Here is a 22,702-nt window from a genome sequence, read left to right as displayed (position 1 = left end):
GGAGGCCTTAATTAGCTGATGGGGGTGCGGATGCAACTGTATTGCATCCATCCCCAGACTCTTCTGAGCATACTTACTTGGATTTTCTCCAGTAAAATGGACTTACAAAGACAGTGCCATCACTGTGGGAATCCCCTGAACATCATCCTCCTGCTTTCAAGGTGTTTAAAACACTGCAACGCACTGTATGAGCATACAGTAGAATACGTCCTAGCCCTCCATTATAGGGATGCATCAGGAATCTGCCCAATGTATCCTTACACCAGAAGGCTAAAAAATAGATATTAACATAACCTTAGATTGAGCCACCAGAGAACTATTGGATCGTGGTGTGTCCATAATTTCTTTTATTTTATATTTAAACAGTTTTAATTGAAATTTTTCAAATTAAAAACAAGACCTTAACATAGGGTCTACAACACAAACACTGGTTCACTGTAGTGAGGCCATGATTAAACACTGCTTTAAAGGAAACCTACCACTTGAAGTGGCAGGTTTCAGATGGAAATACCGGGCACCAGCTCAGGGTGAGTGGATGGCTCCTCCCATCCGTCCCTATCTCTCAGCGTTGTAAGCGCTGGGAGATGGTGCACATGGGAGCTTCCGGCCGGCCGGAAGCTCCCTGTGCGCCCTTGTACTGAAACTGGCGCACGGAGAAGACGGGCCGCAGCGCGGGACATCGGCAGCACCGGAGGAGTTAAGTACATGTTTATTATGTTTAAATAGCCCTCCCCAGCCCGGCCATAAAAATTTTTTAAAACCCGGATAACCCCTTTAAAGATGATTCTTATTTTTAATATGCCACCATGTTTGTAGGTATAATAGAACAGAAGGTATGGTTGTTCGAAGTGACACTCCACCCTACAGCCTCTAAACTTGTCTCCTCTCAGACAAATTTGACTATTTTATATTTCATACCCTACCTGTCATGGATAGTAGTTTAATGGGGTAGAACGTGATGACAGAACTATATCATTAACTACTAACAAACTTAAAAGAGAACGTATTTCTAATACACACTTTTTTTTCAGATTCTATAGGTGGGACACTTCCAGCCTCCTCTCATCGATGTCATCACAAGCAGAAGCACTGCATGCCCATGCCACAATGTGGGGGATTAGTAATCAGTCCTCTCCTTTTCCATCCTCATGCCAAGGGATCCCAGATCATGATGGACACCACACAAAAAGCAGTAAAGAGGCAGGCTAGTTTCTGCAATGCCATCACCTTCAGCAACAGACCAATAGTCATCCATGAACAAGTTCGGCTTAAGGTAAGTCCCTTATCTTCATTGATACTATTCTGGTGTATGTAACTTTGTATAGTACATCTCGCCCCATTAAGCTGTTCCTGGGTCCAGTATTTTGTTATTTAGGACCAATGAGGAGGTATTTGCTATATAGCTGCTGGTAATGTGTAGTTTTGGAAGCAGGCAGCGCTCATTGAACCTCTATTCCTCTAGAAGCCTAGTAAAACACATGAATCAGGCTTAAGAGAGGTTTCACAACATAAAAGTGCAGACTCAACAACCCGCTCTATTGAGAAAGAACATGCGGCTCGAATTAGAATGACCGAGCAGAAATGAAGGAATGAAGTGGAATTCCTGCCGCTGCGTTTCCAATACAACTTTTAGGAAATGTACAAGCACAGATGGAGTGTGGGTGACTAGAGATGAGCGAACACTAAAATGCTCGGGTACTCGTTATTCGAGACGAACTTTTCCCGATGCTCGAGTGCTCGTCTCGAATAACGAACCCCATTGAAGTCAATGGGAGACTCGAGCATTTTTCAAGGGGACCAAGGCTCTGCACAGGGAAGCTTGGCCAAACACCTGGAAACCTCAGAAAAGGATGGAAACACCACGGAAATGGACAGGAAACAGCAGGGGCAGCATGCATGGATGCCTCTGAGGCTGCTTAATCGCACCATTATGCCGAAATTATGGGCAACAGCATGGCCATGACAGAGTGACAGAATGAAGCTAGATAGCATGTAAAACATCCAATAATTGACCCTGACACTATAGGGGACGGCATGCAGAGGCAGAGGCAGCGGCAGCAGGCTAGAGAGTGGCATGGCGACATACCCTAATTGGACTCAGGCTTCAAACCAATGGGTGTCAGAGAGGAACCAAAGGAGGTGAGCAAGAAGCGCTCAAATAATATCGGTACATGATAAAAGTTTGCCAGTATATTTTGTGGATTACACAGCAGGGTGGCGACAAAGTTAACATGGAAGCCATGAAAACAACCCAAAATTCTGCCTGACACAGCTCGTTTGATAAGGGGACCATGTATGCTTACAGTTCATGCCAGTCGCTGCACTGGCTGCCAGTCTCCTTTCGAATACAGTTTAAAATAATAATAACCCTCATCCATAAAGCTCTGTATAATGCTGCACCCCCCTACCTCTCCTCTCTTATCTCAGTCTATCGCCCAACCCGTGCTCTTAGATCCGCCAGTGATCTTAGATTAACCTCTACCCTAGTGCGGACCTCCCACTCGCGTCTCCAAGACTTCTCTAGAGCTGCACCAATTCTATGGAATGCTCTGCCCTGGACTATCAGACTAATACCTAACCTCCAAAGTTTCAAACGTGCTCTTAAAACCCATTTCTTTAGGCAAGCCTATAACACTCATTAACTGCATGAAGTTTTAACTCTTCTACTAACCCGTCCTGTGTCGTCCTCCCATCTGTTATCCAGCAACCAACAGGCACCAGACTTCTCTGCAGTCCCATTCACCCTGGACCTGGTATATAAGATGACGGCTGAGTGGTTCAAGCGACAGCAATTCCATTTATTATATTTTGTTCTATTCCCTAAGAAGAATGGCTTGACCATTAAATATTCTTTTACCTCGTGTTACCCCATCATCTTCATAAACCGTAAGCTCTGGCGAGCAGGGACCTCACTCCTGTTGTTCCATACAAATGTTGTGCTCTGTTACAATACATTTGTATTTGTTTCCTATGATTTGTAAAGCGCTACGGAATATGATGGCGCTATATAAATAAAGATTATTATTATTATTATTATGGAGGCAGTGAACTAGTAGTAGATTAAAGGTGCTGCAACTATGTTAGTTGGATCTTGGGATGGAGCTGGCGCTCTGCAGCCAGGCGAGCTTTTGCCAATCCAAGCCCCTGTCTCTAGGCTACTCCCCAAACAGCACTTCTAAGAACCTTTTGTATAAGATCAAGTGTAGTAGCGTTCTTATAAGTTTAGGATATGGCGGGTGAGGGGAATGTAAACAGATGCGCAAGAAGCGCTGAAATAATATCCCTAAATGGTAAAAGTTTGCAAGTATATTTTGTGGATTACACAGCAGGGTGGCGACAAAGTTAACAACTTTGATGTGGAATGCCCTGTAATAGCTCTTGGGCGGTGTGCCTTTTATCGCCTAGGCTCAGCAGTTTCAGCACCGCCTGCTGTCGCTTAGCGACGGCACTGCTGCTGTGCCTAGAGCTACCGACTGATGGCGCCATGCCCACGGATGGTAATTCGGAGGAGGAGGAGGTGGAGGAGGGGTGGGAGGAGGTATAGTAGGCCTTTGAGACCTGGACCGAGGTAGGCCCCGCAATTCTCTGCGTCGGCAGTATATGACCAGCCCCAGGGTCAGACTCGGTCCCAGCCTGCACCAAGTTAAGTGTAGTAGCGTTCTTATAAGTTTGGGATATGGCGGGTGAGGGGAATGTAAACAGATGCGCAAGAAGCGCATGATGCGCATGGAGCTGGCGCTCCGCTGCCAGGCGAGCTTTCGCCAATTCAAGCCCCTGTCTCTAGGCTACTCCCCAAACAGCACTTCTAAGAACCTTTTGTATAAGATCAAGTGTAGTAGCGTTCTTATAAGTTTAGGATATGGCGGGTGAGGGGAATGTAAACAGATGCGCAAGAAGCGCTGAAATAATATCCCTAAATGGTAAAAGTTTGCCAGTATATTTTGTGGATAACACAGCAGGGTGGCGACAAAGTTAACAACTTTGATGTGTAATCCATGAAAACAACCCAAATTTCTGCCTGACACACCTCGTTTGATAAAGGGACGATGTATGGAGGCAGCTATATGGACGACTTTTGGAGGTAGCAATGGAGACAACGTGTGGAGGCTGCTATGGAGACAATTTAATTTGGATAGTGCCTGTATGTGGCAGTCCCAAACATTTTTCAAACCAGAGGAGCAGGTAGGTGGCCCTCCAGTAAAATGGAATAGATTGAGTGCCTGTATGTGGCAGTCCCAAAAATGTTTCAAACCAGAGGAGCAGGTAGGTGGCCCTGCAGTAAAATGGAATAGATTGAGTGCCTGTATGTGGCAGTCCCAAAAATTTTTCAAACCAGAGGAGCAGGTAGGTGGCCCTCCAGTAAAATGGAATAGATTGAGTGCCTGTATGTGGCAGTCCCAAAAATGTTTCAAACCAGAGGAGCAGGTAGGTGGCCCTGCAGTAAAATGGAATAGATTGAGTGCCTGTATGTGGCAGTCCCAAAAATGTTTCAAACCAGAGGAGCAGGTAGGTGGCCCTGCAGTAAAATGGAATAGATTGAGTGCCTGTATGTGGCAGTCCCAAAAATGTTTCAAACCAGAGGAGCAGGTAGGTGGCCCTGCAGTAAAATGGAATAGATTGAGTGCCTGTATGTGGCAGTCCCAAAAATTTTTCAAACCAGAGGAGCAGGTAGGTGGCCCTCCAGTAAAATGGAATAGATTGAGTGCCTGTATGTGGCAGTCCCAAAAATGTTTCAAACCAGAGGAGCAGGTAGGTGGCCCTGCAGTAAAATGGAATAGATTGAGTGCCTGTATGTGGCAGTCCCAAAAATGTTTCAAACCAGAGGAGCAGGTAGGTGGCCCTGCAGTAAAATGGAATAGATTGAGTGCCTGTATGTGGCACTCACAAAAATTGTTTCAAACAGAGGACCGGGTAGGTGGCCCTCCAGAAAAATTAAATGCATGAAGTACTATAGCAAGAGCCAGTGGGCCCTGTCAAAAAATAGCCATTTTCCTCTGCTTTACTGTACAAAGAGGAGGAGAAGGAGGAAAATGAGGAGGAGGAGGAGTGGATCAATTATTCAGGTTGAGCTTCCTTCACCTGGTGGAGATTGGAAATTCTGAGAAATCCAGCCTTTATTCATTTTAATAAGCGTCAGCCTGTCAGCGCTGTCAGTCGACAGGCGTGTACGCTTATCGGTGATGATGCCACCAGCTGCACTGAAAACCCGCTCGGACAAGACGCTAGCGGCAGGGCAGGCAAGAACCTCCAAGGCGTACAGCGCCAGTTCGTGCCACATGTCCAGCTTTGAAACCCAGTAGTTGTAGGGAGCTGTGTGATCATTTAGGACGATGGTATGGTCAGCTACGTACTCCCTCACCATCTTTCTGTAAAGATCAGCCCTACTCTGCCGAGACTGGGGACAGGTGACAGTGTCTTGCTGGGGTGACATAAAGCTGGCAAAAGCCTTGTAAAGCGTACCCTTGCCAGTGCTGGACAAGCTGCCTGCTCGCCTACTCTCCCTCGCTACTTGTCCCGCAGAACTACGCACTCTGCCGCTAGCGCTGTCAGAAGGGAAATACTGTTTCAGCTTGTGCACCAGGGCCTGCTGGTATTCATGCATTCTCACACTCCTTTCCTCTGCAGGGATGAGAGTGGAAAGATTTTGCTTGTACCGTGGGTCCAGGAGAGTGAACACCCAGTAATCGGTGCTGGAATAAATTCTTTGAACGCGAGGGTCACGGGATAGGCAGCCTAGCATGAAATCTGCCATATGCGCCAGAGTACCAACGCGTAAGAATTCACTCCCCTCACTGGCCTGACTGTCCATTTCCTCCTCCTCCAACTCCTCCAACTCCTCTTCTTCTGCCCATACACGCTGAACAGTAAAGGACTCAACAATGGTCCCCTCTTGTGTCTCACCAACATTCTCCTCCTCTTCCTCCTCATCCTCCTCCACCTCCACCTCCTCCGATATGCGCTGAGAAACAGACCTGAGGGTGCTTTGGCTATCAACAAGGGAATATTCTTCCCCTGTCTCTTGTGACGAGCGCAAAGCTTCCGACTTCATGCTGACCAGAGAGTTTTTCAACAGGCCAAGCAGCGGGATGGTGAGGCTGATGATGGCGGCATCGCCACTGACCATCTGTGTTGACTCCTCAAAGTTACTCAGCACCTGACAGATATCAGACATCCACGTCCACTCCTCATTGTAGACTTGAGGAAGCTGACTGACCTGACTACCAGTTCTGGTGGAAGTTGACATCTGGCAGTCTACAATCGCTCTGCGCTGCTGGTAAACTCTGGATAACATGGTCAGTGTTGAATTCCACCTCGTGGGCACGTCGCACAACAGTCGGTGAGCGGGCAGTTGGAGGCGGCGCTGCGCTGCCCTGAGAGTGGCAGCATCTGGGCTGGACTTCCTGAAATGCGCACAGATGCGGCGCACCTTCGTGAGCAAATCAGACAGATTGGGGTATGTCTTGAGGAAACGCTGAACTATCAGATTTAACACATGGGCCAGGCATGGCACATGTGTCAGTCTGCCGAGTTGCAGAGCCGCCACCAGGTTACGGCCGTTGTCACACACAACCATTCCCGGCTTGAGGTTCAGCGGTGCCAGCCACAGATCAGTCTGCGCCGTGATGCCCTGTAATAGCTCTTGGGCGGTGTGCCTTTTGTCGCCTAGGCTCAGCAGTTTGAGCACCGCCTGCTGTCGCTTAGCGACGGCACTGCTGCTGTGCCTAGAGCTACCGACTGATGGCGCCGTGCCCACGGATGGTAGCTCGGAGGAGGAGGTGGAGGAGGGGTGGGAGGAGGAGGAGGCATAGTAGGCCTGAAACACCTGGACCGAGGTAGGCCCCGCAATCCTCGGCGTCGGCAGTATATGAGCAGCCCCAGTGTCAGGCTCGGTCCCAGCCTCCACCAAGTTAACCCAATGTGCCGTCAGCGATATATAGTGGCCCTGCCCGGCAGCACTCGTCCACGTGTCCGTGGTCAGGTGGACCTTGTCAGAAACGGCGTTGGTCAGGGCACGGATGATGTTGTCTGACACGTGCTGGTGCAGGGCTGGGACGGCACATCGGGAAAAGTAGTGGCGGCTGGGGACCGAATACCGAGGGGCGGCCGCCGCCATGAGGTTGCGAAAGGCCTCGGTCTCTACTAGCCTATAGGGCAGCATCTCCAGGCTAAGCAATCTGGAGATGTGCACATTAAGGGCTTGGGCGTGCGGGTGGGTTGCACTATATTTGCGTTTCCGCTCCAGCGTCTGGGGTATGGAGAGCTGAACGCTGGTGGATGCTGTGGAGGATCGTGGAGGCGACGATGGGGTTTTTGTGGCAGGGTCCTGGGCAGGGGGCTGACTAGCAGCTGACACAGGGGAAGGAGCAGTGGTGTGCACGGCCGGAGGTGAACGGGCTTGTTGCCACTGAGTGGGGTGTTTAGCATTCATATGCCTGCGCATACTGGTGGTAGTTAAGCTAGTAGTGGTGGAACCCCTGCTGAGCCTGGTTTGGCAAATGTTGCACACCACAGTCCGTCGGTCATCCGGTGTTTCCTTAAAGAACCTCCAGACTTCTGAAGATCTAGCCCTCGCCGCAGGAGCCCTCGCCACGGGAGCTTCACTAGTTGACACATTTGGCGCTGATGCACCAGCTCTGGCCCTGCCTCTCCGTCTGGCCCCACCACTGCCTCTTCCAACCTGTTCTGGTCGAGGACTCTCCTCCGTCTCAGAAGCACTGTGTTCACCCGGCCTCTCAACCCAGCTTGGGTCTGTCACCTCATCATCCTCCGATCCCTCAGTCTGCTCCCCCCTCGGACTTCCTGCCCTGACAACAACTTCCCCACTGTCTGACAACCGTGTCTCCTCATCGTCGGACACCTCTTTACACACTTCCACTACGTCAAGAAGGTCATCATCACCCACAGACTGTGACTGTTGGAAAACCTGGGCATCGGAAAATTGCTCAGCAGCAACCGGACAAGTGGTTTGTGACTGTGGGAAGGGTCCAGAAAACAGTTCCTCAGAGTATGCCGGTTCAAATGCCAAATTTTCCTGGGAGGGGGCAGACTGGGGGGGAGGAGGCTGAGGTGCAGGAGCTGGAGGAGTGGCGATTTCGGTGACATGGGTGGACTGCGTGGAAGACTGACTGGTGGTGGACAAATTGCTCGAAGCATTGTCAGCAATCCACGACATCACCTGTTCGCACTGTTCTGGCCTCAACAGTGCTCTACCACGAGTCCCAGTAACTTCAGACATGAACCTAGGGAGTGTAGCTCTGCGGCGTTCCCCTGCTCCCTCATCAGCAGGTGGTGTCTCACCCCGCCCAGGACCACGGCCTCTGACCCCTGCAGTAGTTGGACGCCCACGTCCCCGCCCTCGTCCTCTACCCCTAGCCCTCGGGTTAAACATTTTTAAAATGAGAGTTATAACTTTATTTTTTTTTTTACTTTTTTTTGTTTTTTTTTGTGTGTTTTTTTTTTTTTTGTGTTTTTTGTTTTTTTTTGAATTTTTAAAACCAAACAATGCTATCCTATTGCTATGGCTATTTTCTAGCCAAGTATCAAAGCACACTACTATGCCAGATGAGATGACACTGAGTTAGTGCCTAATTGAAATCCAACCCCTACTAAATTTTCCCACTTCGGTCTTTGCTATGGATATGTGCGTCACTAAGCGCAGAACACAGCGGTCGCAAGTCTCACTACAAATTGCTCAGAATTGGCTAGTACATGCACTGCAGAAAGTACAGCCACCAGCAGATCAACCAGAAATCAAATATATAGAACGCTACTGTATGCGTAAGTAAGCTCTTTGTATTCTCCTATGGCTATTTTCTAGCCAAGTATCAAAGCACACTACTGTCAGATGAGATGACACTGAGTTAGTGCCTAATTGAAATCCAACCCCTACTAAATTTTCCCACTTCGGTCTTTGCTATGGATATGTGCGTCACTAAGCGCAGAACACAGCGGTCGCAAGTCTCACTACAAATTGCTCAGAATTGGCTAGTACATGCACTGCAGAAAGTACAGCCACCAGCAGATCAACCAGAAATCAAATATATAGAACGCTACTGTATGCGTAAGTAAGCTCTTTGTATTCTCCTATGGCTATTTTCTAGCCAAGTATCAAAGCACACTACTGTCAGATGAGATGACACTGAGTTAGTGCCTAATTGAAATCCAACCCCTACTAAATTTTCCCACTTCGGTCTTTGCTATGGATATGTGCGTCACTAAGCGCAGAACACAGCGGTCGCAAGTCTCACTACAAATTGCTCAGAATTGGCTAGTACATGCACTGCAGAAAGTACAGCCACCAGCAGATCAACCAGAAATCAAATATATAGAACGCTACTGTATGCGTAAGTAAGCTCTTTGTATTCTCCTATGGCTATTTTCTAGCCAAGTATCAAAGCACACTACTGTCAGATGAGATGACACTGAGTTAGTGCCTAATTGAAATCCAACCCCTACTAAATTTTCCCACTTCGGTCTTTGCTATGGATATGTGCGTCACTAAGCGCAGAACACAGCGGTCGCAAGTCTCACTACAAATTGCTCAGAATTGGCTAGTACATGCACTGCAGAAAGTACAGCCACCAGCAGATCAACCAGAAATCAAATATATAGAACGCTACTGTATGCGTAAGTAAGCTCTTTGTATTCTCCTATGGCTATTTTCTAGCCAAGTATCAAAGCACACTACTGTCAGATGAGATGACACTGAGTTAGTGCCTAATTGAAATCCAACCCCTACTAAATTTTCCCACTTCGGTCTTTGCTATGGATATGTGCGTCACTAAGCGCAGAACACAGCGGTCGCAAGTCTCACTACAAATTGCTCAGAATTGGCTAGTACATGCACTGCAGAAAGTACAGCCACCAGCAGATCAACCAGAAATCAAATATATAGAACGCTACTGTATGCGTAAGTAAGCTCTTTGTATTCTCCTATGGCTATTTTCTAGCCAAGTATCAAAGCACACTACTGTCAGATGAGATGACACTGAGTTAGTGCCTAATTGAAATCCAACCCCTACTAAATTTTCCCACTTCGGTCTTTGCTATGGATATGTGCGTCACTAAGCGCAGAACACAGCGGTCGCAAGTCTCACTACAAATTGCTCAGAATTGGCTAGTACATGCACTGCAGAAAGTACAGCCACCAGCAGATCAACCAGAAATCAAATATATAGAACGCTACTGTATGCGTAAGTAAGCTCTTTGTATTCTCCTATGGCTATTTTCTAGCCAAGTATCAAAGCACACTACTGTCAGATGAGATGACACTGAGTTAGTGCCTAATTGAAATCCAACCCCTACTAAATTTTCCCACTTCGGTCTTTGCTATGGATATGTGCGTCACTAAGCGCAGAACACAGCGGTCGCAAGTCTCACTACAAATTGCTCAGAATTGGCTAGTACATGCACTGCAGAAAGTACAGCCACCAGCAGATCAACCAGAAATCAAATATATAGAACGCTACTGTATGCGTAAGTAAGCTCTTTGTATTCTCCTATGGCTATTTTCTAGCCAAGTATCAAAGCACACTACTGTCAGATGAGATGACACTGAGTTAGTGCCTAATTGAAATCCAACCCCTACTAAATTTTCCCACTTCGGTCTTTGCTATGGATATGTGCGTCACTAAGCGCAGAACACAGCGGTCGCAAGTCTCACTACAAATTGCTCAGAATTGGCTAGTACATGCACTGCAGAAAGTACAGCCACCAGCAGATCAACCAGAAATCAAATATATAGAACGCTACTGTATGCGTAAGTAAGCTCTTTGTATTCTCCTATGGCTATTTTCTAGCCAAGTATCAAAGCACACTACTGTCAGATGAGATGACACTGAGTTAGTGCCTAATTGAAATCCAACCCCTACTAAATTTTCCCACTTCGGTCTTTGCTATGGATATGTGCGTCACTAAGCGCAGAACACAGCGGTCGCAAGTCTCACTACAAATTGCTCAGAATTGGCTAGTACATGCACTGCAGAAAGTACAGCCACCAGCAGATCAACCAGAAATCAAATATATAGAACGCTACTGTATGCGTAAGTAAGCTCTTTGTATTCTCCTATGGCTATTTTCTAGCCAAGTATCAAAGCACACTACTATGCCAGATGAGATGACACTGAGTTAGTGCCTAATTGAAATCCAACCCCTACTAAATTTTCCCACTTCGGTCTTTGCTATGGATATGTGTGCCACTAAGAGCTAAACACAACGGTAGCAAGTCCCCCTGCTAATTCCTCACAAAATGGTACTAGATGCAAATTAAAATAAAAAAAGTAGAACGTTATTGTAGCCCTAAGAAGGGCTGTTGGGTTCTTTGAGAATCACTCCTGCCTAACAGTAAGCTAATAGAACACCCTAACGCTTTCCCTGACCAGCAGCAGCTCTCTCCCTAGCGGCATCCAGACACAGAATGATCCGAGCAGCGCGGGCAGCGGCTAGTCTATCCCAGGGTCACCTGATCTGGCCAGCCAACCACTGCTATCGACGTGTAAGGGTACCACGTCATGCTGGGTGGAGTGCAGAGTCTCCTGGCTTGTGATTGGCTCTGTTTCTGGCCGCCAAAAAGCAAAACGGCGGGAGCTGCCATTTTCTCGAGCGGGCGAAGTATTCGTCCGAGCAACGAGCAGTTTCGAGTACCCTAATGCTCGACCGAGCATCAAGCTCGGACGAGCATGTTCGCTCATCTCTATGGGTGACCCTTTCTATCAGCCGTCACAACGTTATATTATTGACATACCGCACCTTAGAAATGTAAATAGAATTTTAAGGGGACCTCAAGCTATGTCGCCCACTATGCTATATTCAATTTATCAACCATTAGGTGGGCAGTGCCAGGATGTCTGATCCAGTCCAGGACTGACCACCTGGCAGAAAAAGGTATTATTTGGTTCTCAAAAAATTCCAACTGTGCCAGAATCTGTGGCAACTGTTAAAGGGTGCAAAGAGCTGGAGTTGATAGAGGTGACAAAAACTCCCCTTTAAGATTGCTGCAGTTAGAGGATCTGCCATGCGCCTTAGTGGCAATAAAGGTTTTTGTGCCCAATTGGAGCTGATCACTGGTCCATGGATGTCAGAGTATGTCAATGATGGCTGCTGACCTCAGTGTTGACATCATTGATAGAAATGTAAGACTCTCTTTCTAGTGTTCACATGTAAACAATGCAAAACACATGGTGCTGGTTACTGTTTGAATATGTTTCAGTAAAAATGCAGAAGTGATCGGCACAAACCCCTCCCTGTGTTGGTTGAATTGCATTCAAAATGCAATTTAAGCAGAACGTATGACCGCACCCGAAGGATATTCATCACCAAACTACAGCATTGATGATAGATATATACACAGTGGGTACAGAAAGTATTCAGACCCCCTTTAGATTTTTCACTCTTTTGATCTTACCAATTGGCTCCAATGGAACAAAAAGTTCTTTTATTTTGCTCATAAAAGTACAATGGACCCCAACTTGACAGAAAACAGAAATATTACATGGTCATAAGTATTCACATCCTTTTCTTAATATTGAGTAGAAGCAGCTTTGGAGCTAGTACGGCCAGGAGTCTTCTTGGGAATGATGCCACAAGTTTCTCACACCTGGATTTGGGGATCCTCTGCCTCTTCCTTGCTGATCCTCTCCAGTTCCCTGAGGTTGGATGGTGAATGTTGGTGGAAGCAATTTTCCAGTCTCTCCAGAGAAGCTTTATTGGTTTTAGCTCTGGGCTCTGGCTGGGCCAGTCAGGAATGGTCACAGAGTTGTCCTGAAGCCTCTGCTTTGTTATTTTAGCCGTGTGCTTAGGTTCATAGTCTTGTTGGAAGGTGAATCTGCGGCCCAGTCTGAGGTATAGAACACTCTGGAAGAGGTCATCATCCAGGATATATCTTTCCTTCAATTACAACCAGCCGTGCTGTCCCTGCCCCCCCATAGCATGATGCTGCCACCACCATGTGTTTCTGCTGGGATTATATTTTGCAGGTGATGAGCAGCGCCTGATTTTTTTCACACATACCGCTTAGAATTACCACCAAAAAGTTAAAGTCCTTCATGTATTTTGCACACTATATGCAGCTTTCATATATCTTGCTCTGAGGAGAGGCTTCCGTCGGCACACTCTGCCATAAAGCCGCGAATGCTGGAGGCTGCAGTGATGGTTGACTGTGGAATTTTCTCCTATGTCCCTACTACATCTCTGGAGCTTAGCCACACTGATCTTGGGGTTGTTTTTTTTACCTCTCTCACCAAGGCTCTTCTCCCACGATTGCTCAGTTTGGCTGGATGGACAGGTCGAGGAAGAGTTGTGGCTGTCCCAAACTTCTTCTATTTAAATCTTATGGAGGCCACTGTGTTTTTAGGAACCCTACATGCTGCATATTTATGCAACTTCATAAATTCTTTTGTAACCTTGGCCAGATGTGTGCTTTGTTACAATTCTGTGTCTGAGCTCCTTGTGAAGTTCCTTAGACCTCATGATGCTCATGTTCTCTGACATTCAGCTGTGAGGTCCTATGTGGACAGGTATGTGCCTTTCTTAATCAAGTACAATCAGTTAAATTTAACACAGCCTGTGTCCAATGAAGGAGTAGAACCATCTCAAAGGATCAGAAGGAGATGAACAGTATGTAAGTTAAATGATTGTCACAGCAAAGGGTCTGAATACTTATGACCATTTCAATTTTTCTTGTTTAATAAATAAGCAAAATATCTACATTTTGTTTTTTTTGTATCAAGATGGGTTGTAGAGTGTACATAACTGAGCAAAAAAAAACAAAAAGAAATTTTTTTGATCTTACCAATTGTCTGCAATGAAACAAAGAGTGAAAAGGGATCTGAATAATTTCGGTACCCACTGTATATGGATCACTAGAAATGGGGTCTCAAGTTTCCACCATGAATAATTTTAAGAGGTCAGCAGCCAACATTGACAGATTCTTGAATCCAGTATGGACCACTATAAGCCCCTCCCTGTTCCACTGTGTGGGAAACAGGGTGGGAAAACTGCCACAGGATAGGTTCTTAGGTTTCAGCACATGTCAAACTCCCCTTGTGATGACAACTTAATTCCAATGCAATGGGAATGGGTTCAGCCTGACTGCATATGCATCTCCATTGAAACACATGCGAATGGTAACAAGCACCATGGGGGAGATTTATCACTGATTCTCAGAGTTTTATGGTTTAGAAGCAGTGAAATAATCACAAATTCTTACGGAGTTCAAGAGCTCTGGTCAGACAAATTTTCTTATTTATATATGACTTTTTGGACTTGGTGGTCCAGGACTGTTTTTGCAGATCTAATATCTTAAAGGGAACCCGTCACCACTATTTTCACAAATACAGGTAGTTGCAGGTTCCTATAGAGCTCTAGTAACTATCTGACACCCTGCTTTTAGCTAAAAATTGTTCCCCTCAGATCCCCATAAAATCAGAGTTATAATCTTGCCTGGTATCTATGCAGCTTTGGAGCGAGTCCACGGGGGGGGGGGGGGGGGGGGTACGTGGCCTAATGTCATGTGACCAGGGTGACATCATCAAAGGTCCTTGAGCTACTTAATATGAAAACTATACCCCATGTACATATCTGACCACATAAAACCATCACAGCAGTCTCCATGGACTTCTACTGCTCTCCATACAGGCTGCTGTGATTTCATGTGATAAAATATGCTGTGATTTCATGACATATATGCTTAGTGTACAGTTCCTAATGCTACAAAAGGTATAGGACCTGCGATGATGTCACCCTGGTCACATGACATTATAGCAGCATACAGAGATAGGGATGGGGAGGAGCTGCTGGATTCAGCCCGATGAGGCCACGCCCACCTGGACTCCATGTAGCCATGCTTAGTTACCAGATAAAGCTATAAAGTTGAATATATGGGAATCTCAGGGGCATAATTTTTAGCTACAAGCAGGGTGTCAAATAGTTATTAGAGCTCTATAGGAACCTGTCACTACCTGTATTTGTGAAAATAGTGGTGACGGGTTCCCTTTAAGGTGTGCAACACATTCATAGCTTTTTTGTATTTTAAAACAACAAACAAACCTAAAACAATCTCCCTCCTCCTCTTAAATCCAGAGTTCTTCTGTCTTCTGTCACTGCCGGTCTGTTTGCAGAGAGCGGATAACACCGGCCTCAGCTGCACGACACTGAGGCCAGTGATAGGTTGCAGCAGCCACGTGCTGTCACAGATGCAGATATATCATAGGGAACTTTCCATCTAACTCTTCCACATTATTATTCAACTTATTAGAAAAGTATGAAGGAACTTGCCAAGAAATCTTTCCTCTAAATCCTACCGTCATGCGCCTTTCCACCTCATCTAGCAATGACATGGGGTCGAGCCATTACAGAGCCTCCAAGTCAATTACCATGTGCGGCAAAAATATTCTGGCAGTTTTCGCTTGTCAATCTGGTTTGGGATATGTTAATTTTCTTTGCTAAATTGGCATGAAGAAAGAAAACACATCTGGACCTTTTACTGTTTTTAAAACCTGCAAGTGAGGGGGAAAAATAGTGTACACAATTTATTTTGCGAGAGAAACCGCACTCATAAGGCGGCTCACAGCTCTGAAACTTCACGCCTGGCTTCCTTCATTGGAATTGAAGGAAAGGATACGTATCGGACAAGCATACTTGGAGCGGCCGCGATGATTGCGGCTATACTCTGTCAGGTCCCATTACATGCAAACTCTTTGTCTTGGCTGCATATGCTATATAAATAAGCTGGGTTATAGAAGTAGATGGGATCCTCGTATGGTTAGACGTGATATCTTATGGTATCTGACATATAAAATATACAATAAATTGACTTTATGGGTAGATTATTCCTCTTCCTGCTAAATGTTCTTCTATATTATGAAGAAAAAGAAAGTCTATCTGATTTTAGGAGCAATTCTAAACCTGCAGGAATGGATGGACTGATGTCACATTTAGTTATGCCTTGTATGTCTTTTTAAAGAAAACATTTTATAGGTTTAACATGAATGATATAGCTTTACAGCAGCCTGGAGCTAGGGCTCCAGGACTACTGCAAGGATGCACACATTGGGAGAGATTTATCACAGCAGAACAGTTCTAGTTGCCTTTGGAAATAAATCAGAGCTCAGCTTTCATTTTATAAACAGTTGTGGTGAAATGAAAGCTGGGTTCTGATTGGTTGCCTCGAGCATTTAGAACAGTTCTGTGCTCAGATACATCTGATAAATTTCCCACATTATATACCAGTAACATCCATAAGGGATCTTGAGCTTATTGCTTGTTGTTTAATATCAAGTTCAATCCCAAGATGTATGCACTAAAGGACATCTACCACCAGGATGAAGGCTGTAAACCAGAATGAATAAAAGGTTTTAAATATTTTGCAAATGAACCTTCAATCCTTCATCCTGGTGGTAGAATTTTCTCTAAAAGTAAACTAATAATCTCATAACATCAGTCTATTCCCATCCACATAACAGAGGTCAGCTTTAGAAGTAAATGAGGTTGTGTCCCATGTGCCTACCTAACCAGGCAGAATGAAGTTGTGGGACCTCACAACATGGGTGTCATTTCTTACTGATCTACTACAAACAGTCTGTGCCAGGCCCCCAACTATACTGTATGGTTTATAGTGATAGTCTCCTCATATTTTGTAAAGTGACACCCAATGGGCCCCCCTAAGCCTCTTGCGCCCGAACCCTCTGCACCCCCCCTCAAGTTACACCTCTGGATGTTACTATCCCTTTAAGAACAAAGGAGTTTTTCATCTTGTACAGAGGCATAATGAGGCACTCTCAGGCCTCTATACAAGTATATTGTGATATTGTAATTCCATTACCACTTTCATGAGAAATTTCATTAGAAAGCTACAGATTCTATAGAAGAATATTGAACAATACATCCCCACATGTGGTGTCTCTGTGTGCTTGGTAACAAATGAGTTGATCCATTGTTATCAGTTTTCAGAATTATGTATTTTGTGTGAGTAAAGACTGTCACATCGACTTGTTACTGTGCAATAGAGATGACCAAATTCTCCAGAAACCGGTAACATTAATAACTTTATGTTGTGTTTGGTTGCAGATCACCAAGAAGCAATGCTGCTGGAGTGGAGCTCTCAGACTTGGGTTCACATCCAAGGATCCTTCCAGGATTAACCCTGACACATTGCCCAAATACGCTTGTCCCGACCTTGTGTCTCAGAGCGGGTTCTGGGCCAAGGCGCTGCCAGAAGAATTTGCAAATGAAGGAAACATCATCGCTTTCTGGGTGGATAAAAAGGGTAGAGTCTTCTACAGGGTCAATGATTCTGGTGCAATGCTCTTCTTCAGCGGAGTAAGGACCACAGAACCACTCTGGGCCTTGATTGATGTCTACGGGTTGACACGAGGTGTTGAGTTACTGGGTGAGTATTTACAATTTTTTGATAATTTACTTTAAATGGAACCTGTCATCAGCAGCCCTTTTTCTAGCTCCCTCATGTCCCCATAGAGAATAGTGTGCACATTGCCAAAGTGTTTTTATAGGAAAAAAACTGTTTGATTATAATAAGATAAGTTAGTAAACTTTATCCAGGGGGAACAAAGGATTAAGCATTATAAAGTTCTGCATGCTCCATCTTTTCTTTTCCAGACATGAGGAGAATCATTCTCTCCCCATACACTTATATTATAATCAACTAGTTTTTCTAAATTTTAGCCAAGTTGACTTACAAGCCAATAGATGCTTACAGAGCAGTTTATGGAACTAAGATAAATATCAACATTATAGGAAAGACAATATTCAACAGACAAGCTTTGAGACAGAAAACAAACAAAACAACCCCATTGTAATCCCGGAATCTGAAGATAATCTTCGAAAAGTAGCTTTCATACAAAGCAAATTTACACCTTTTATATAGTGGATTAAAATGTATTAGCTGATAATAGACTCTATAGTCACTTGGATCAGGAGCTAATTCCTGTCTATTTCAACAACCTATCTCAGGAATATATTAATCAACAATGAAGGATTAAAGTTGTAAATATGGTTAATGGACTTCCAGATTGTATACCTCAGCGTTACTAAAGTGAAAAGGGGAGGTCCACTCAAAATATGTCATAGCTGCCTGTGGAGGAGGTGACTGTGAATATATATAAGGGAACCTGTCAGCACGTTTTATCCAGGTAAACTACTAAACCTCTCAAGTAGGGTATGAAATGTCCTTTCTAACATTCCCTAAATCTCGCCCTTTTACATGTAAAGAAAAAAAATCGCTCCCAAAGGGTGAAGTCACACGTTTCAGTTAAAACTGCATCACAATCAGATTTGTGGTGGTTTTAGGTGCAGTTTTATTAATTTAACAGGCGAAAGACATTAGTGAATTTGATTTTGAAGGAGAAGCCTGTTCAACACAGGTCTTTCACCTGTTAAATTAACAAAACTGCACCTTAAACTACCTTGATTGAGATGCAGTTTTATATCAGCTTCCAGTGGTGGAAGCTGATATAATGAATTGCAGGCCCTGCTGTATGATCCCAGTATCTTCTTCCTCTCTTGTAACTTGTTCTATAAATATAATAATCTTTATTTATATAGCGCCATCATATTCTGTAGCGCTTTACAAATCATAGGGGACATATACAAATAAAATAAAACATGACAGAGCACAAACTTTCAAATGGGACAAAAGGAGTGAGGTCGCTGCTCGCAAGAGCTTACAGTCTATGAATAACATTATTTTGATATTAAAACTTAAAAACCTACATATTTTAGTTATACACTATGGACCTTCTGGTATACACTCTATAATTTACATGGACTGGAGACGTGCTGCTCAAACCCATCCAGTGAATATCGGGTTAAATTAACAAATTACTTTGGGAATTGTTTTTATACCTCCCGTCCCATCGGTCTCCTACATGTTGAATGAATTGATTTTTTTTTTTTCTTAAATTAGTCGCCAAGATAGATACAGTTCTTTGTCCCAGGGGTCTCATTGGTGAGAACCCTATTCACTGTGAGCACCTGCCTGGGCCCAGAACAGTCCAAAGCCAGCAAATCACAAAAGCACAGGCTGAAGCTTGTGCCAAGAGCGTGTTATGATGCGGGTCGCTAGCCATAGACCCAAACACACACAAACAAAAAAATATATACAATGCAGACAAACCTAAATCTAATACAGACAGTCCCCGGGTTACATACAAGATAGGGTCTGTAGATTTGTTCTTAAGTTGAATTTGTATGTAAGTCGGAACTGTATATTTTATCATTGTAATCCCAGCCAGAACTTTTTTGGTCTCTGTGACAATTGGATTTTAAAAATGTTGGGTTGTCATAAGAATCAGTATTAACACTAAAGCCTCATTACATACACCTGTGATAACTGTTATAGCTGATCATTGTAGCCTAGGACTAAAGCACAATAAATTACCAATATCCAGAGGTCCGTTTGTAACTAGGGGTTGTATGTAAGTCGAGTGTTCTTAAGTAGGGGACAGCCTGTATAGGCAAACTTTATTTAAATATGTAAAAATGGGTCAAATCTCCCAGTGGCACACAGAGAATTATCCCTGGATATGTGCAATCATTGGTCTGTAAGATCAACAAGACTGGAGGCAAAAACTAGCATGAACTAAATAGCTTCCGTGCATTTTTTTATTATTTTTTTTCTCTTACCATTGATTTATACTGAAAAAAAGCAACAGCCAAGTTTCCTCCAGTCTCCTATCCTTCATGTCTGATGTACGTCCTCTATATGTTGAGTGTTGATGTCCTGTACATTCCTGCGCTAAAGAATTGGTTACATTCCATAAATCATCATCATCTCCGCAGCCTGATTGTCAGTGAAAATGAGAATTTTTTTATTCCTCCGGAGTTCTGACTTCATCTTTAAGCAAACAGTGCATGAAAATACAGGCTCCTATGTGATTGAACTGCTGTTTTACTGCCAAGTCAGACGTGAGCTGGCTTCTTAACCTTCTCGTTGTCAGGAGTGATGGCAGCGAGTCACAAATTGGAGCCTTACTGCCAAATTAGACATGAATTGGCTTTTAAATAAGAGTCTGCAGCTGGCAGTGAGGCTCTTGCCTGATAGGTCACAATGCTTATATTTTGTGTCGGAACAAGCTTTCCTTTTCAAAGGATGGACATTCACAAGCCGTAATGTCACCAGGAGCAAATGTAGAAATCTAAGTCCTCTGCAGAATCGCCAGAAACAAGGAGCATGCTTGGTCTCTCTACAACCTTCTACCCACTACCAGTACTGTATACATAAAAAATGACATACATCTAAAGAATTTCAATAATTTTAAGTAAAATCATAGGCCCCACATGACCGTTTTGGTGGCAGTGAACTGAGCATAGAAACTGCAGACAGCTCAGGGCCACCATTGACTTGCATTATACATGGTCATGGTCACCCTGTGTCACCGCACTGTGACCGAGCCTGGTATCCGCACCCTATGGAGATGGGAAGGATGAGGAGTGCTCAACCCTTCCACCTCCAATGGGCCGCAAACTTCTTCTGTTTTGCAACCCTTTTAAGCACATGTTCGTAAAGGGAGTAGGGGAGGGCAACAAAATAATAAATTGTTACTTTCCACTCCACCATTGGAGAAATGCCCTAAGCAGTGATTGGTTCTCCTAGTACTTCCTGTGTGTCGGGACTAGGTAATAGTTGAAACTGGTGTCCATGTAGGGTTAGTATGAAAGTAGATGTAAATGTCATCCTATTTCAGACAAATACATTCCCATTGCAAAAGTTTAGCAGTGGATCTATAAAAAATGATATGTGCAATGGCAGAATAGGGGATAAATTACATATCAGTTCCCCATTCTGCCTTACACTGGGACTCCCAGCTATCTGTCACCTATTTCCTAGTTCAGTGGTGGCGAACCTATGGCACGGGTGCCAGAGGTGGCACTCAGAGCCCTTTCTGTGGGCACTCAGACCATCACTGCAGAGTTCACCAAACAGGACCAAATCTTCCTGCAGATGCAGGCAACTTAAGAGATGCTGCACTCAGCGCTATTTTAAAGCAACACTTCATTGTCTGTTTGGAACTGAGGGAAAAGTGAGAAGGTTTTGATAGAACTGCATTATCTTTGGAGGTCTTCCTACTGGACCCACCATTCTTCCTGTACAGAGAGACCATGGAGAGAAGCTATTTGCCCTCTTTCTTTCAACTGTATTAGTGGCATTAGGCGGCCGATACGATTGAAATATGTGGAAGAACAGGTAGCAATAAGTTACTGCTTAAAATGCCACGTTGGCACTTCACGGTAAGTAAGTGGATTTTTGTTGTAGTTTGGGCACTCAGACTCTAAAAGGTTCGCCATCACTGTCCTAGTCTATGAATAGGTGATATGGGACAACCCCTATACCCCAACCATATATATATATATTTTTTTTCATGAACTTAGACTCCAGGAAGGAGTTTGTATCAGTTATAAACATGTTTCTAGTTAGGTCCTTGCAATGTCAATATGTAAACAGCGAATGAAACAATATGTGTACAGAAGCTGACAACAAATATTTTAAGCAAACAAATCCTAAAGTGAAGTGTATTTTTCCAGTGCCTCGTCCCTTATCCTTCACATAATTCTCTTAAAACCTTAATTACTGAAAACTCACCTCCAACTAGTAGAGGTTACGAGCTAGACAAAAACCAACATCATAGGAACTACAATGTAAATTTAAAAAAAAAAACAATTTATGACTATTTACTGGGAAGAGTTCCAAAATTTATTTAAATTGAAAAATATTTTCTATAATACTAAATAGCAACCCAGTTTTTTTGATAATTTCTCAAAGCTGCATAGAGCATGAGAGTCACATAATCAAATAGTCTGGAAGCTACTGGTAGATTAACAGGATTTACAGAGACGGATTATAGGAAGGTTTACAGGGACAAATCGCCAGGGACTCTATATTCATTCTTTGCAGGGTCCTATTGTATGTAATTTACTATACGGTAGTTGTATTGTTCACATATTGGACGTATTACTGCTTAGAGTTAGTTTTCCTTTATTTTGAACCTGGTTTTTTTCCATCCTGAGTTAAATCAAAATAATTTTTTTTTGTGGTTATGGAAAAATGGCTCCAATCAAAATAATGTATATTTTTTGTCCCAAAGAATCCCTGTTGTTAGTGTAGGGGCCCTAACAAGAGTTGGAAACCAGTAATGTTTTCTGAGAATTATCTGTCAGAATCACAGCTGTAACGGGAACACAATCCACTCTGGCAAACTCACAGGGTTTTGTCTTGTAAAAATGGCAAAAAGCGCTCAACAGAACCATTTATTGGAAATCAGATCTTTACAATCTGTTTAATGTGAACAACATTATAATTCAGATCTTTCCGGTCCGTAATTTATTTTATTGAGAGTGACATCTTGCTCCATTTGATCACATTTCTTTTTAACAACAGAACTTTTCTTTCTTTCAGATTATATAGTTTTGTTTTTGTTATGTCTATCGAGAAAGTCCTAGTAATTCAATGGGTTTATTGGGCACCACAAACATTAAGATTTGTGGATACTTCACTAGATAACAATTTTATTGCATGTTTAAATATAATAAGTGTTTTTACCAAATGATTCCATCACAAAGTAAATGACTATTTGTATGCAGGTTTCTTAGGGGCTAGAAAAAGGCAAAAATATAGCATAATAATAATCTTTATTTAGATTTACAAATCATAGGGGGCATATACAAATAAAATACTACATTACAGAGTAAT

General features: G+C 43.9%; 1 protein-coding gene across 2 annotated transcripts in view; it reads left to right on the top strand.

Annotated features, from left to right (window-relative positions):
- Nucleotides 1–22,702, top strand: part of NEURL1 (neuralized E3 ubiquitin protein ligase 1) — a 199,770-nt gene that overhangs the window by 154,423 nt on the left and 22,645 nt on the right. For both annotated transcript variants that reach the window (XM_072130798.1, XM_072130799.1), the window contains exons 2-3: nucleotides 1,032–1,273; nucleotides 17,065–17,386. In XM_072130798.1, the coding sequence (XP_071986899.1) occupies nucleotides 1,032–1,273; nucleotides 17,065–17,386 (564 nt within the window). The remainder of the gene's footprint in view (nucleotides 1–1,031; nucleotides 1,274–17,064; nucleotides 17,387–22,702) is intronic.

Source organism: Engystomops pustulosus, chromosome 11, assembly GCF_040894005.1.
Source record: "Engystomops pustulosus chromosome 11, aEngPut4.maternal, whole genome shotgun sequence".
In the NCBI taxonomy this organism is placed as follows: Eukaryota; Metazoa; Chordata; class Amphibia; order Anura; family Leptodactylidae; genus Engystomops; species Engystomops pustulosus.
This window is presented reverse-complemented; position numbering and strand designations above follow the sequence as displayed.